We start from the raw sequence: 17,500 nt of genomic DNA, 5'->3' as shown, positions 1-17,500 counted from the left end.
AGCCTATCTACAACGCCTTGCTTTGCGAGGCGTTGTGAGCATGTAGAGCATCTATTTTCACAATAGAACCGTGTTATACAAAATGTAATTCCTCAACTCTTAGTGCCTGTTACTGTGGGGGGGGGGGGGTCCCCAGTTAAAATATGATTATTCTGGGGGTCGCGGCCTGAAAAGGTTGAGAACCACTGCATTAGAGGCCCCCCGCGGGACGTAGGATTATAAGTGGCCAACGGGCCTATATATGAAATGCAGATTTCCCCCCCCATTTCGAATGCTACAGACACCACTCTCCCCGTGTGATATCAGCCATGAGTGCTCATTCTAATTATTTGGGCAAATGTACTAATTAGCTATCAGGTGCCCCCCCCCCCCCCCCCCCCCACACACACACACACTCCCACTTATCATCCTCCCCCGACATCTTTTGTATTCAAAATAGGTTCCCATGCATGGTTGGAATTTTTCAGGCCATCAGCAAATATTTACCAGTTCCATCTCATTACGTTGCAGGCTAAAATGCTGGCTATGAATATCTTAAGGCCCCTGATACACGCCATCTAAACTTTGCCTTGACCTTTTCCTGGCGGCCGCCTGCACTGGCATCACTCTGTAGTCTCAATATGTAGAGGCACACACACACACACACACACTGGCATCACTCTGTAGTCTCAATATGTAGAGGCAGGCGTGCGTGTGCGCACACGCACACGCACACACGCACACACACGTGTGTGCACAATAAATGTACACGTCACGGAGGCATAGACAGACATTCGCGCACACACCATGCAAAAGACATGCATACACACATGTCTTCCCCCCAACACGCACGCACGCGCGCGCGCACACACACACACACACACACACACACACACACACACACACACACACACACACACACACACACACACACACACACAGGCTCAAACACATACCAACGAATGCACACGCTGTCCATGTCATCATGTCTCTCATCATGTCTCTCAGTACAGTTCCTATGTGGACTTAAGACCAGGGCAAACTGATGATTATGCATATGCACCTTTCTCTCTCTCTCTCTCTCTCTCTCTCTCTCTCTCTCTCTCTCTCCCCCTTAACCAGTCGGTAAAGCTTCCCCCTCACTGCCTCCCGCGCTGATCAATCCATTAACTTACATCCTATTATATATATCTGGTCGAGAGCACTGATCAAGAGAAACGCTGACGGTTCCTATTTCCCCCGGCTTTGGCGATTAGCAAGTTGGGTCCTTGTCAATACAATAGTAATGAATGGGCCAGATAAACGCGAATTGGGGGCATAATCATTTTTTTGTGATAGTTTGATATTGCCGTTCTGCATTTTTGCTTAAAAAGCAAAGTGATTAATCAATAATTAATTTTGAGGCCGGGGCATTGACGTAGGCGAAACGATGAAAACATTCGCCATAAATCTGCACTTTATTACCGATACTATCGAAGGCGGCGTGGAGGTACCTCGTCGGTCTTGGTAAATATGTTGTGAGCATTTTCTGTATGGTTAGCAAAATGCCTGCACAAAAAAACATTCATGTGTCTTATTTACTGCTGAATGTCTTGTATGAAATGGATATTTGTGTACTTATCAATTTCATTTCAGCCGGAAGCTGATCTATAGAAAGTGGGCTGGTGGTATAAGTCAGCTGGCCTGCTGCTAATGGTTGCTGAAAACGTAGCAAATCACACATACCCTCCACTGAAGGCCATAATACACGTACCGTACATAATAGTCTCTCAAGAACAGACTAACTGAGCTCCATTTAAGTGAAAAGGACCTTTTCTTTGACGATGGCTAGCCAGATTGCTGACATAGGAACATAGGTTTTTCAAAAAGTCTTAGAAGGATTCAAAAGACACTTATAGAATCGTGTCAAAATTCAAATTTTCACGATTTTTCAAGAATAGCCGATCTACAAGCTTGCAGCGCGGCACTCGGTGCCACGCTGTGAGCTTGTATATCTGCTATTTTTCAATAGTTAAAGCATAAAATAATGATACACAATAATGTGTACCCATTCTGAATGGGTTAATATACTGTACTCCATTCCTTGACTTGTACTGTAGCATGTTTTGAAGTCAAGGAAGATGGTTCTGCAAACTTAAATTCCAGATGTTTTCATTGATGATTAATAAAATCCTCAACATGCAATGTCCCCCCCCCCCCCCCTCACTGCTGCTGCTAACAGCTGGGGATCGTTCCTCTACTATTTGAAACATCAGACGTTTTAATCTTCGCTCGAGCCAAGCTAACATCCACTTTGCTTAAACTCAAAACAAAAAAGGCCGAAACACTATAAAAGCCTCCCAAAAATATAACTCTATCACCATTTCAGATGCATCGTGTCACGTGTGTGTGTGTGTGTGTGTGCGTGCGTGCGTGCGTGTGTGTGTGTGTGTGCGTTGCGCACGCATGCGTACACCGTGCGCATGCATGCATGTGTTCTTAAAGGAGACAATGGTGCGAATTTAAAGACAATGCTGTGTGCATGCCAGGTCTTTGATGAAGGAGCCAAGTGCTGCCGTTCCCAGCGGTATTTACCCCCATCTCTTCCTAGAGCATTGTTAGACACTACCTCTGTACATTTTTATAACGCCATTGTTAAGCTCAATGGATTTTTATTTGGTTGCCTTTCCCCTCCCTCCCTTTTTTACTCTCTCTCTCTCTCTCTCTCTCTCTCTCTCTCTCCTCTCTCTCTCTCTCTCTCTCTCTCTCTCTCTCTGTGTGTTTGTATTAGCATGTCCTTTCACCTGGAAGTGTCTAGGTGTGTATTTTTAGTCCTTAGACAGTAGACATGCAGCCGCAGACCAAACATCCTTTTCCCTCTCGTAGGAATGGCTGATGGGAACCAACAGCACTTTCATTCTTAAGATGTAAAACAAGACTAGCATCGCGTACTGAGGTGACTTGGATTTGCGGGGAAATTAGGCTATATCCACATGTTGTTTTTAATATCTGAACGTGAAGTTCCTCCGCAGGTCCATCTCTGTTCGTGTCTGTAAACATTCACAGTGTCCCGAAAGAATATAGTGGAACGTTTGAACTCTACTGACCATACAGTAAGTCAGTAACTGTGACGAGTGTTGGATTTGAAGTGGACCTGAATATCTCAGATTGTCAACACTAACATATAGGTGTGTGTGTGTTTAGAGTTCCCACTTGTAACAGCTATTCTAATGTTGAATATAGGGCTGTAACAATTATTACATAATCGTCTAATCGCAATTATTTTAGATAATCACAATTATTTTGCATAATTTCTAATGTGTTACCATGTTGAAAAATGTTCATACATTTTCAGAAATGTTTTGCTTGCAACTCGGTTGTCAGCATGTTACTTTGATGTAAACTTTACTTTGGTATCATAAAAAAAAGACATATTTCATTCTCTTTGGGCAAATAACAGTGATTTTGTTTGAGATATGCTCAGAGGCTTTGACAGAATAGCAATTCTTTAGCAATTTAGCAATTCTGTAATTTTTTACGACGTGAGTGAATCTGAAAGGTCTCACCATATATGCTGGATGTGAAGCGCAGCAAGGTGGCTTTTTCATGGCTTCATTGGTTCTCAACCTGTGGATCTGGACCCCTAGGGGGGTTGCCAAATTATTTAGGGGGGGTCCCCAGATTATTAACTTAATGTGCAAAATTGTTTTCTCACACAAAAGTAAACAAACCAACATAAAGTTCAAGTGTGTGGAGGGTGTCTGCACATTTCTAAAGTGATAATTTAAGAACTTTTTAATACCTCTAAAATTACAAATTAAACATTGGCCCAAATTGTCAAATATTAGAGGCAGAAATTGTGAAAATAGCAGATCTACATGCTCACAACACCTCGCAACGCAAGGCGTTGTGAGCATGTAGATCTGCTATTTTCACATTAGGACCGTGTTACACAAAATGTAATGCCTCAGCTCTTAGTGCTCATAGGGTGGGTGGGGGGGGGGGGGGGGGGTCCCCAGTTAAAATATGATTATTTTGGGGGGTCACATCCTGAAAAGGTTGAGAACCACTGGCATAGACCAGTGGTGAGACCAGTACAATCATAGCTACCCCCGCTGGCCATATTTGCATGGCATCTTTTATCAGATGCAACGATGGAAAAAGAAAAAAAAAAACAGGTGTATAGAGGAGTACTGAGGAAGGAAATGTTAGATTGAGAGAAGAGTGAGCGTGGCGGCATCAAAACGATAAAGAAAATGGACGGCAGGTGAAGGAAGAGGGAGGAACTTGAGAGAGAGAGAGAGAGAGAGAGAGAGAGAGAGAGGGGAGAGAAGGAAAGACTAAAAAAGTGATGAGAAAGAAGAGGTGAGCAGGAGAAAGGCAGCCATGCTTTGAGCCATCTGTTGTGCTCTCCCTGGCAGTATAACGTGCAGCCAGCAGCAACAGCAGAGGAAGAAGAAGGTGAAGTCTGTCCACATCTCTCCCTCTGGCCCCACTTCACAGGACCAGCGTTGGCCCAGCGTTGGCCCCGCTGTCACTCTGGGTGCGTGTGTGTGTGTGTGTGTGTGCGTGTGTGTGTGCGCGTGTGTGTGTGTATGTGTGTGTGTTATGTGGCCAGCACCGACCAACCGACCGTAGATGTAGAGTTGCTCCGGCTGATTTAAAACCCGTTCAGAACGGGGTACACAATTTGTGTATCATTATTTTATGCTTTAACTATTGAAAAATAGCACATATACAAGCTCACAGCGCGGCACCGAGTGCCGCGCTGCGAGCTTGTAGATCTGCTATTTTTGAAAAATCGTGAAAATTTGAATTTTGACCCCGATTCTATAAGTGTCTTTTGAATCCTTCTAAGATTTTTTGAAAAACCTATGTTTCTATGTCAGCAATCTGGCCAGCCATCGTCAAAGAAAAGGTCCTTTTCACTTAAATGGAGCTCAGTTAGTCTGTTCTTGAGAGACTACCATGTCAGTGGTTCTCAAACCTTTTCATGTGAAGGACCCCCAAAATGATATTTATTTGGCCACGGACCCCCATCTCAAAATATTTAGTTCCAGGGACCCCCCCAGAAGCAAAATTTGAGTTACAAACGTTTGCTTTGAAAAGACATATATTCAAAGATTTGCACACATTTTCCACGACTTTTTCAAAAATAGCAGATCTACAAGCTCGCAGCACGGCACTCGGTGCCGCGCTGTGAGCTTGTATATCTGCTATTTTTCACTGGTTAAAGCATTCAATAATTTCTAGGCCTAAATGATTTAATGAGAAGGGCTGGGTTGCCATGGATAGGGCATGTGTGGTCAAATCGCCCACATACGCACGCACGCACGCACGCACGCACGCACACACGCGTGTAGTAGACGCACACAACTGACACACCCAGCCGATTCACTGCCTACCAGCATCATTCCCCTCCGAAATAACACGCACGCGTCAAAACTCACAGGCCCCCGCTGGAAAGTCGCGGGCGAAATATGAAAATGGAAAAAGAAGGACCATCATTTGGATCTGTCACCTTTTATGGATTGTCGTGCCTTTGTGGAATTTGGGAGTGTTTAACCACTTTCACCTTCGCGTCCCATATACAGTATACACTATATTTCGGGCATGTCATCGTAAGTGAAAATGTTCATAAATATAAAAAAAAAGAGCTCACGAGCTGTGAACTTTGTCGATAAGCTGTTTTCGCTCCATGTGACGCACAACAAAGTGTATAGGGTTTAAGTGGTTCAAGTGAAAAGGGGGGAGGGGGTATACATGCTAATGTGGGTGTGTGTGTGTGTGTCTGGCCTGCAAGTGTGGCAGTGTTTTAATGATGCATCTGCTGGTGTCAAATGATTCTGGGCACATGGCAAAACCCGGGGCTGCTGGCCCCTTTGATGTCACTCACAGCGCGCGCGCGCACGCACACACACACACACACACACACACACACACACACACACACACACACACACACACACACACACACACACACACACACACACACACACACACACACACACACACACACACACACACACACACACACACACACACACACACACACACACACACACACACACAATCAAACACGATCAAACACGATCATACACACTTGTGCTCATGTAGACACATGCTTGTGTTCTTGTAGTAAAACACACATGCATTCGTGTGTGTGTGTGTGTCGTTGTTGATGGGCAGAAACCTTTGTATCTCCAAGTTTCAAATGTGTACTTTTTTTAGTAGGTAAAGCACTGCTTCATCATACAAGACTGCCGCACAAAACTGGTGTAAACAGCAGATCTACAGGTGTTGTGTGCTTGTACATCGGCTAAATCATTAGCTTGAATCTTTTTTTTTTTTAACGATAAACACAAAACGCACGGTTTTGGACATAAAATGTTTCCACCCGACAACGACAATATGTAAGCTTAAAAGTACAGAGAAACACGCACGCACGCACACACGCACACACACACACACACACACACACGCATGAATCACGTGCACAAAATCACACACACACGCACACGCGCGCGCTCCCATGCAGCTCTGTGCACCGGGCAGCGGTTCACTCTGGCCCCCTCTGGTGCTGCGGTGGCTGGTTTTAATGTCCCTGCCTAATGATCTGGCACACGTCGAAAGGTAAATGATAATTTGCTTTAAGTGGAGCTGTTAGGCGGAAAAGCCTTGCAGGGGCTTTAGCTCTGTCCTCAGAAATGACAGTGTTTACCACCAGACGCCCGCTGACAGATTCCATTTCAAAATTATGATCTCTGTATGACAAGGCGTCGCGTTGCCTTCGACACACACACACACACACACACACACACACACACACACACACACACACACACACACACACACACACACACACACACACACTGGACTCTGTCGACACTCTCTATCCCTCTCTCACTCCCTCCCCCCCCCCCCCCCCCCCCCCCTCTCTCTCTCTCTCTCTCTCACACACACAGACGCACTCTCTGTCTGTCCATCCGTGTGTATGTAATTCAGAGAGATTCTCCCAAAGGAAGCTAGGGAGACGATTGAAGACAAATCAGTTGGAGGCAAGATGGACGCAGCAGTAAGCATTACATAGAAAGAGAGCGAGAGAGAGAGAGAGAGAGAGGGGTTTCACTCTATGATAGAGGGACTGTGAAAGCACATTCTGAGGCGTCGGCGTGAACATGACGTCCTGGTGTCGCGTCTCTTTGTAGGAGGAAAATCTGGGCAGTTTCAAATGAGTTCCTCATCACTGAAAGGGGACTCATTAGCACTTGTGTATTCTCTCTCCATTCCATTCTTCATCAGGCCTTTGTAAGCACAAAAAGTGCTAAAGCAGTTTTTTTTCCCCTTTCTATTGCCTTGCCCGATTCTTCTCCTCACTCGTCGGATCTGTCAGAAGTTCCTGATTTGATGATGAGTGAGTGGAGAAAGTGCTGAAAGTTAATGTCTGAACGTCATGTGGGGAGGGGATGTGGTGTAGAGTGCATTGTACTCTGTCACACACCTATCTGCTGAGCATTTGTTGTAACTTATTTTCTCCCACCCATTTAGTCAAATCGCAGTCGTATATATCCGAAAGAAAGGCATGTACATGACAACGGTCCAGCGCAGTGGTGGTGTTTTTTTACTTTGAAAGTGTACAAATGGACCCTTAAGAGTCCTCAGGAATTTGCAGTGTGTCGACGCCACTGTGAAGTCATTAACAGCATGTATATATAATAAGGGGATTTGCATGACGCGCCGTGGGCTTGTGCATTGTCTACTTTTGGTGTACAACATGGCACACACTATAACCATGTATACATCAGTCTGTTTCTAAAGGGGGAGAGGAAAAGGAATGGAGAGGACTTAGGGTGATGGGTGTGGGAGAAATACGTCGTCGGCGAAAGAGGAGAACAGACATCAAAGGTTACAGTGAGGAAAGCAATGCACTAAGAAGACAATATCTGATGAGATAGAGGAGGGTAACAGAAGCGCAGAGGTCTGACAGGTGATCACAACATGCTGCTGTAGGCTGGATTCCCCTTCCATCCATCCTCCCTTCCTTGCCTCCTTAGTCTCTTCCCTCGCTGTTTCATCCCCACAGCCTTCTCGTCTATTGTCTTCTCCACGACTAGAAGCTTTCCTTCGTCTTAATCCTTTTTAAAAACAGTTGCACCTCCGTGTCTCATCATTTCCACACCTCTCTCTCCCTATCTTGGCTCCACTAGTGGGCCTTTTAGACGGGTCTTTCTTACTTTATGTCCCACAGATTTCTCTTCACTCAACACTCTTTTCTTTCTTTCTTTTTTACTAATTTGTTCAACTTTGCTCATCTCTTCTCTTAATATGAAAAGACAACTTACTTGCCAAGTCAGTCACTCACTCAAACACTCAAACACACTCTCACTTGTCTTAAACACTGTCTCGCTTGGCCATTCCAACAACTTACCTCATGCTGACAATGGGCAAACAGTGGTGAAAGATTGTGTTTCCTCTCTCTGGAATGGCTCCCTACATATACTATATAAATATATATATATATGAAGACGCCTTGACATAACATTATCTCTTTCTTCCCCCCTGTATTGTCTTTTTATCTCTTTACTTCTCTTGAACTGGTGAAAAAAGGCCTGCTTTTAAGGGCTGATGGTGGAGGAATTATAGGGGCAAATGTGATTTCCAGGCATTAGGAGTACATGTGTATTGTCAGATTAGCCCGAGGGTGAAAGAGGATGGTGATATCTTAGCCGCTAGATTCCTTCCCGCTAAAGGGTGAGGAGGGGAGGCCCTCGGGGCTCCAAGCCCCGGGAAACGTCTAGATTGCTCTTAAGAGGCCGATTCCAGCCTGCCGTAATGGAGTATGAAATGCAGAAAACACTGTTTGTAGCGCAAAGTTCTTTTCATGTTCACTTAAGAGGCCGCTTCCACCCCGCCGTAATGGAGTATGAAATGCAGAAAACACTGCATTTGTGGCGCAAAGTTCTTTTCATGTTCACTTAAAGCGTTGGTCAGAAGAGTAGTGGGTAGCGGCGGGAGGGAGTTGGGGAGTGGAGAAAAAAACAATATGATTACTGAAGCCACACTCCAAACGTCTTTTGGAGGAGGACATTATTCTTTCTTCCAAATGTATTTTCTTGAAACGTTGGAACAATAGCGAGTTCTCCGAATTTCCAATAAAATCTGTTGACGAGCTGCATGACAATTATCCTGCAGCTTAATTGCACATTGTGTGTGCGTGTGTGTGTGTGTGTGTGTGTGTGTGTGTGTGTGTGTAATGTGTATGTGTGGTTTTGGTGCATCATCATTCATCAACTCGGTTTATTTAAAGACACTGACTGACTCCAATTACGTGGGACCCTCGTCCCTTTGATATGCCGTTTTTTTTTCCTTTCTTCGTCGGCCATCTTTGATTTCTACACTGATCCGCCTCCCCTCGCACAGCTGCCTCCTCGCTTGTTGTTGTTCTTGGCATCGCATCCAAAAGTCCTCCAGCCTTTTCTGTGGGTCCCCCTCAAAAGACGGGCGACATAAAAAAAAACTGTCGACATGAGCATTGCTGAACCCTCCGTCTCTCTCTTTCTCCGTCTTTTCTCTCCGGGGGGAGGAGAGGGCTGCAAGCAAAGTGTGCGTGCACGCGCTTGTGTGTGTGTGTGTGTGCGTGCAGGGGTGTCACACTGGGCCCTGGGTACAAAGATTCACTTCAGTTATTTTGTGCTTTAACTATTTGAAAAATAGCAGCTATACAAGCTCACAGCGTGGCACCGAGTGCCGTGCTACCTTGGATATTTCAAATCCTTCTAAGGTATTTTGAAAAACCTATGTTTCTATGTCAGTGGTGCTCAAACATTTTCATGTGAAGGACGCCCAAAATTGTATGTATTTGTCCAAAATATATTTTTCCTATAACTGCTATTTTTCAATAGCTACTTAAAGGGGAAGACCACCCATTTTCAATATTGAAATATGTCATTAATATACCTTAGAGGAGAAAAAAAGTTCCCCCCCTTCTGTGTTGCCTAGAACTGGAGGATTGATTTTGGGGTTTGTATTTTAAAGTACAACTTGATGACATCACACATTGTACTTTACAATACAAACCCCAAAATCAATCCTCCAGTTCTAGGCAACACAGAAGGGGGGGAACTTTTTTTCTATTTCCACACAACTCCTCTAAGGTATATTAATGACATATTTCAATATTGAAAATGGGTGGTCTTCCCCTTTAAGGCCCCTCCACCTTGGGCCCTATAGTAACTCAGTCCCACTTCCCCCCCCCCCCCTTGTGACGCCCCTGCGTGTGTGTGTGTGCGTGTGTGAGGAGGCAAGTGGCGAACCTTCCTTTGGCCTCCTTTGTGTGTAAATGCGAGACAGGAGGCTAAGTGCCCTCTCCCTTTCCCTCCACAAAGAGCCCAAGGTTAGAGCACACAACCCACTGATCGCTTTCCAGCAGCCGGCATTCCTCCTCCTCTCCTTTGCGGTCTCTCCCGTCTCATTCTGTGCCATGCCGTGCCACGGCATGCCTCGCTTTGCCACCTCCGGTTAGTATAGGCCTAAAAGCAGGTGTCTGACCTTGACTTTTTCAGTTCCTATTCAGACTATTAGGGAGAGCTCTTCCTCTTCTTCCTCCTCCTCCTCCTCCGTGGCGCTTCTCTCGCTGAGCACTTTGTTCTCTTATCCTCTCTTGTTCTCTTTGTCCATCTCTACCTCTCTCTGTCTCTCTACCTTCTTTCTGTCTTTCTCTCTCTCTCTGTTTTTTTCCCCTCTCTCTGTCCTCCCAAACCAACACAAAGCATCTTTATTCCCCCAGTCTCTGTTCTGTCTGCACCACCAGATTACACTGTGGATGGACGAGACAGCCTCTCTGTGGGAACTGGCTCCGCTGATGCACAGAAGCACATATTTTTGTTTGTGTGTGCGAGTGGGTGTGCGAGTGTGTGTGTGAGCATGTGCATGTGCGTATATGTGTTTCCTCACTTTTCCTGATCAGAATCAAAGAAGTCAAGTCGGTTTACTCGGCAGCAGCAGTGTAAACGTACAGGAATTCTCCCTCGGTGGCGGTTGAGGTTCAGACATGGTGACTACTTAACTGAAACTTGGCAGCACATAATCCTTATAGCCTGGAAACCAATCTGGCCTCGCTCGGTTATTGGATTTCTCTGCCCCGAAGTTTTGGGGCACCAATCAGGGCCCATGCAAATATTGGTGGCAGGTTTATCGCCATGTTTTTGAGCGGTGCTAACCACTCCTATAGACCGCTTTTTTACCAAAACTATGATGTCACAAATGATGATGACATGAGTTCGCTAGACCAATGAAACACTTCGATTCTGTTGATCTGTCCATGATGTCATAGTCACAGAGGTACCCGATTGGTTAACCCTGATTTAGAACGCGTTTAGGCCGCGTAAAATACGTCATAACGCGTTTAGGCCGCGTAAAATACGTCATAACGCGTTTAGGCCGCGTAAAATACGTCATAAAAAAATTATTGAGCGGTGCTAACCTTGAATTTCAAAATTGTATTAGATGAATATCACTTATAAGCGATAAAATAAAACACTTTTAGACAGACTGTGGAAAGTCTTACAGGTTATAAATGATAGGCAGCTAATACAAGTTTAAAATATAAATGAACAGACTTTGAAAAACTAAAATATTCATCTTCTGGCCTCTTCTCGCCTCTCTGGAGGCCTCTCTGGAGGTAAATAAGGTCAATTATCATTATTATCATTACACTACGACACTCTTACAAGTTACAATCCGTAGCTTGGTCAACTAACTGATGAGAAATGACGATAAAGACTTATATAGTCTGAGCAGACCTCTAGACTGACATCATACACAACAAAAACAATATTGCCATGCATGCCTAATCAACACTGATTCGCGCAGGAATTCGTTTGCACCACTCACTTCGCACGGGTGCGATTTTTTTTATATCCGCCCATGAAAATGCAGGTTCCATACGCACAGACATTCCAGACCAGCAACATCCTGGAAAGGCCATGAAACTCGCCGTTGAGAATCTCTGTACTGGGAAGGAAACAGAATGCCTGCAAGTGCTAAAAAGAGCTGCGTTGCGAGGCGTTGTGAGGCGTTGTGAGCATGTAGATTCGCTACTTTAGCAATAGAACCATATTATACAAAATGTCATTCCTCAACTCTTAGTGCTCGTCAGGCTGGGGGGTCCCCAGTTTAAAGTTTGATTATTTTGGGGGTCGCGGCTTGAAAATGTTGAGAACCACTGCCTTATCACTGGAGGTCCTTGGGGGGCTTCCAAGGGGTCCCCAGGGTGATGGCCTCTGTCAGGGCTTGTGTGTGTGTGTGTGTGTGTGTGTGTGTGTGTGTGTGTGTGTGTGTGTGTGTGTGAGTGTGAGTGTGAGTGTGTGTGTGTGTGTGTGCGTGCGTGCGTGCGTGTGTGCCTCTCTTCAGTCTTTCGGTGTGCTGGGCTCCGGTTGGAGATGGGTGCAATCAGGGGATATATCTCCATATATGGGCACAAAAGAGAAACAGACAGACGGGTACAATGGGTACTCTGACTCAGACATGCCGTTTTTTTTTTGGGGCGCCCGGTGGCCTACTGGTCTAAGCGCATACCATATAGGCATTGATGCCTGGCGGCGTCGCCGGTTCGATTCCCGGTCCGGACGACCTTTGCCGCATGTCTCTCCCCATCTCTCCCCCTGTTTCCTGTCAGTCTACTGTACTATCCAATAAAGGCATAAAAGCCCAAAAACAAATCTTTAAAAAAAAAAAGACATGCCTGTTTTTGTGGGATCAGCTGAACTCTAGTCGCGTGGTGGCTCCAACCTCTAAGTCTTAATGTTTTAAAAGAATATTTATTTGAAACATTTTAGCAAGAAAAATCTTGTTTGGAGGATCCTTGGCACAACATCGTTTCAGATGGGGATCCGCGGTCAAATATACACATATAATTTGGTGGTCCTTATGCAGAACGACCGCCTTAGACCCCAGTGGCGAGCTAGTGATGAAAATAGTGATCTGGTGGTGCGTATGTATGGTGTCAGGTGCAAATTTGTCTGGCTGTTGTGTGCATACGTACCCCCCCCCCCCCCCCCCCCCCCCGCTCCTCTTGTGTGTGATAATAGACCTGGCAACAGCCAGGGCATGGGAGGAGGGGGAGGCGGGGAGGAGGGGGAAGCGGTGGGGGTAGGTAGGGGTAGTGTGGTTGTGGGTCCATCCGTGCTACTCGGTGTTAATGGGTATGGTTTTTATCCGCAAGCATACATATTCACACGTTTATGCGAGTTTTGGTGTGTGCGTGTGTGTCTCTGTGTGTATACTGTTTTTGTGTGTGTGTGTGTGTGTGTGTGTGTGTGTGTGTGTGTGTGTGTGTGTGTGTGTGTGTGTGTGTGTGTGTGTGTGTGTGTGTGTGTGTGTGTGTGTGTGTGTGTGTGTGTGTGTGTGTGTGTGTGTGTGTGTGTGTGTGTGTGTGTGTGTTCATCTACAAGCACACATACTTTAAATGCGATCGTGTTTTGGCGCGTGCGTAACTCATCTAGGTGTGTGTATTGGTCGAGGGCGCGTGCGCCAGTGTGACTGTACTATACAGGCATACATAGTCACTTGTTTGTAAGTGTGAGTATATGTGTTTTGGAGCACGCATACATAGGTTTGTGTTTACGTGTTTATGCGTGCGTGTGTGAGTGCGTATGTGCGTACATGTGTGTGCTGTGTGTGTGTGTGTGTGTGTTTGCGCCCGGGCTGGTGGGTTACCAGGGAAATGGATGTGTTGGCCTCATCAGAGAGTCTCAGCTGGTGGAGAGAGGCTTGGGAAGCCTTGCCTTGGCAGCCGCTCGGTCAGGGGGGAGTTTGCATCTGTGCAGCCTTGGCAGTCCACCCCGATGTGGAGGTGGGTGGGTGGGTGGGTGGGTGGGGGGGCTGAGGGGAGTGGGTGGGTGGGTGGGGGGGTGCTGCTGCATGGCGCTGGATGCTGGTGGCGTAGTCCAGTGGTTCTCAACCTTTTCAGGCCGCGACCCACAAAATAATCATATTTTGACTGGGGACCCCCCCCCCCCCCCCCCCCCCCCCCCCCCCCCCACCCTGATGAGCACTAAGAGTTGAGGCATTACATTTTGTATCTCATCTCTCATTTCTCGATGCATTTTCTATAACACGGTTCTGTTGTGAAAATAGCAGATCTACATGCTCACATGCGAGGCATTGTGAGCTATGCTATTTTCACAATTTCCTGTGTTCACAATTTGGCCAGTGTTTAATTTGTCATTTTAGAGGTATTAAAAAGTCCTTAAAGGAGTAGTTCACCCCCAAAATGTTTTTTTTCTCTATTGATTACTCATGCCATGGAGACCTGAGTTCAATAATATTTTTTGGTATTTGTCACATTCCTAAGACAAAAAATGTATTATAGTAAATCTACACCCATTGTTTCCGGATGGGGACCCAAATTCATTTGGGTCCCCATCCGTCTTAGTAATGCGACAAAAAACCAAAATATTATTGAACTCAAGTCTACATGGCATGAGTAATCCATAGAAATAATGCCATTTTGAGGGTGAACTACTCCTTTAAATTGCACTTTAGAAACGTGCAGATACCCTCTATACACTTAAACTTTATGTTGGTTTGATTACTGTCGAGTGAGAAAACAATGTTGCACATTAAGTTAATCATCTGGGGACCACCCCAAAACAATTTGGCGACCCCCCTCCCCCCGGGGGTCCCGTCCCACAGGTTGAGAACCACTGGCGTAGTCGGTTGAGGACCACCCTTAGCTACCCCCCCCCCCCCCCAACGACCTCCGATTGCGATACACCCAGCAAACCCCCCTGCCGCCCAACACACACACACACACACACACACACACACACACACACACACACACACACACACACACACACACACACACACACACCAGGCAGGGGGGGCATGATGGAGAGTCACCCACTGTTGAGGTGGGAGGTGGGTGTGGGCTGGGGTCTTAACCCATTGAGAGCGTCTGCGGCGGGTTCTACAAAATATGTCTTTATTTTTCTGGGAAAAAAAAGTACAGGTTTCTCAAACTTTTTCATATTAAGGACCCCAAAAATGTTATGTACTGGCCCGCCGGACTCCCCATCTCAAAATATGTTGTTCCAGGGAGACCCCCAAAAGCAAAGGTTTGAGTTACAAATGTGCAACATATCGAACCGAATATCGAATCGAACCGAGAAATATCGAACTGAATGACCCTGTACCGAACAATACAATACCACTCCACATCCACATTCCCTGGAACCCCCTCAAGGACCCCTAGGGGTCCGCAGAGCCCACTTAGAGAACCACTAGGGTACCGTATTTTTCAAAGTTAAAACAAAAAAATACATAGTTAAAAAAATACATTTATAAATCAAGGACATTTCTGTTTATTTTTTGTATCGAAAAGGTATCGAACCGTGACACCAAAATACCGAACCGAACCGTGAATTGTGTGTATCGTTGCACCCCTAATATATATACAGTATATATAGAGATATTCAAAGATTTGCACACAATTATAATAATAGTGGATCTACAAGTTCATTGCACGTCACTTCGTGCCACGCTATGAGCTTGAAAATGCTTGTAGATCAGCTATCATTTTTTGAGCTTTTTAGCTCACATTCTAAAATGACACATTAGATGCTTTCCCGGTCTTAACAGATTAACATAATGAGACGGGGAGACATAGATAGATAGAGAGAGAGAGATGTGGACTTTTATGTTTGTTCTCTCGCTCTCTCTCGCTCTCGTTATCCCACTTTATTTTGCCCCCTTCTCTCCGTCCTCCTCCCTCCCTCCCTCCCTCCCTCTCTCTCTCCCCCGTTCTTCACCTTTTCGCCTCGTTCCTCCTCTGTAGCTTCGTCCCCCCTCTGTTTCACCCCCATTTTTCCTCTCTTCCTCTTCATTTTTCACCCTTTCCACCCTGCCCTCATTTATCCCTCGTTCTCCTCTGTCTGTCGCTCTACCCTTCTGTCTCCGCCGTGCCCCTCCTCTCCTTGGAATTATGCCCCTTTACAGTATCTGCAGTATCTACAGCAGGGGTTTTCAAAGTGGGTGACGGGGCACCCTGGGGTGCCGTGACGGCAGTCCAGGGGTGCCGCGAGATCATTTGATAATATTTGGAATTTATTTGGAGACTTGAAAAAATATTTAGTATCATTTTAAACTTGAAGTACAAAGTTATCTTCAGTCAGTTCTAACCAAAATGGCTATTATCTCAACGTTTTCCTGGCAACATAATCACTAAAATATCGTCACTGTCGGGCAGAAACCTTGTATCTCCAAGTTTCAAATGTGTACGTCTTTTGGTAAAGCAAAGCCCTGCTTCATCATACAAGACTGTCGCACAAAAACAGCAGATCTACAAGCACACAACGCCTCGCATCGCGAGGCGTTGTGTGCTTGTAGATCGTACATTTAGATAGAAATGTTATAGATGATGAATACAAAACGAACGGTTTTGGACATACAAGGTTTCCACCCGACAACGACAATATGCCATAAATATAAGGTGCTGGGTGTGAAAAATATAATGTATATACTGATGTAACGTTGTAGTTTTCTGACTTTAGTTAAACTACACCGCAGTGAACTGCTTTTCGAGGAGCGACCGCCAGGTTGCCTGTGTGTGTGTGTCTCTGTGTGTGCATGTGTGTGTGTGTGTGCATGTGTGACTATTACACAACACACGCTGATTGCCCACAGCTGCGTGGCTCGTTACCTATCGTGTGGCCCGTCGCTGAGTGCCCACAACTGGGGCGCTACTTGCGTGACACACTCACTCACTGACGGACGGTCGGACAGACAGACATGAGCTGCAGGTTTTCATAGTAACTGCGACCTGACGGTCGCAAAAACAGACCTGAGTTGCACTGTACTTGATGTGATGTTTTTCAGCCTACAGTACACTGTCTCTCTTCACGTTGTGACGCGTTGTGGGCTTGTAGATCGCCTATATTTTTGGTGAATGTCTTAAGTGTTTAAACGCCAAGTACGTATAAAAGCTATTTTCAATCTGTCCTGTGATGGAAACAGATATTCTCTGGAGTTTTCCTCTTGACATACTGCATCTTATAGGGCAAAGATTAACATCATTTTCACAAATAAATATAAGGTGCTTTAAAGTAGCAATGTAATTCAGGGGGTGCCATGGATGAACACCTCATTTACAGGGGTCCCCTGAGCCAGAAAATGTCTGTCTCTGTCTATCTACAGTATCTATCTATCTAAACTAGAGTAAACTATAGTCTCTTGATAGTCTTTCCCCAACGTGGGAGATATCTCTCCTGATAATATCTCCTCTCTTGTCCCAGCTGTTTTAACAAGAGCGAAGGCTGTTTTAATTCTTTCCACTCCATATGCTGCGGATTACAAGGCGTTCTGATGAGAGTGGCGACGGGAGGAAGTTGTTGGAGGAAAGCGTTTAGCTGGCCTCGCCGCAGCGGTTTGGAGCGACCCGGCCGACATATCAAAGACCAGAGAGTGAAACACGAGCCCACAGGAAATGAGCCTCAACGCCATTGGCTGACCCCCGACCCCATCGCTTTGTTCCCATGGCGCC

The 17,500-nt window shown here is 45.7% G+C and overlaps 1 protein-coding gene across 1 annotated transcript in view; it reads left to right on the top strand.

The window, feature by feature from the left end:
• Positions 1–17,500, top strand: part of ccne1 (cyclin E1) — a gene marked incomplete at its 3' end in the record, with an annotated part of 76,126 nt that overhangs the window by 57,137 nt on the left and 1,489 nt on the right. The window contains exons 13-14 of the mRNA XM_080730355.1: positions 4,380–4,501; positions 10,344–10,475. Of these exons, the coding sequence (XP_080586481.1) occupies positions 4,380–4,501; positions 10,344–10,475 (254 nt within the window). The remainder of the gene's footprint in view (positions 1–4,379; positions 4,502–10,343; positions 10,476–17,500) is intronic.

Source organism: Nannobrachium achirus (assembly GCF_963921795.1).
Source record: "Nannobrachium achirus genome assembly, chromosome: 7".
NCBI classification, from domain to species: domain Eukaryota; kingdom Metazoa; phylum Chordata; class Actinopteri; order Myctophiformes; family Myctophidae; genus Nannobrachium; species Nannobrachium achirus.
This window is presented reverse-complemented; position numbering and strand designations above follow the sequence as displayed.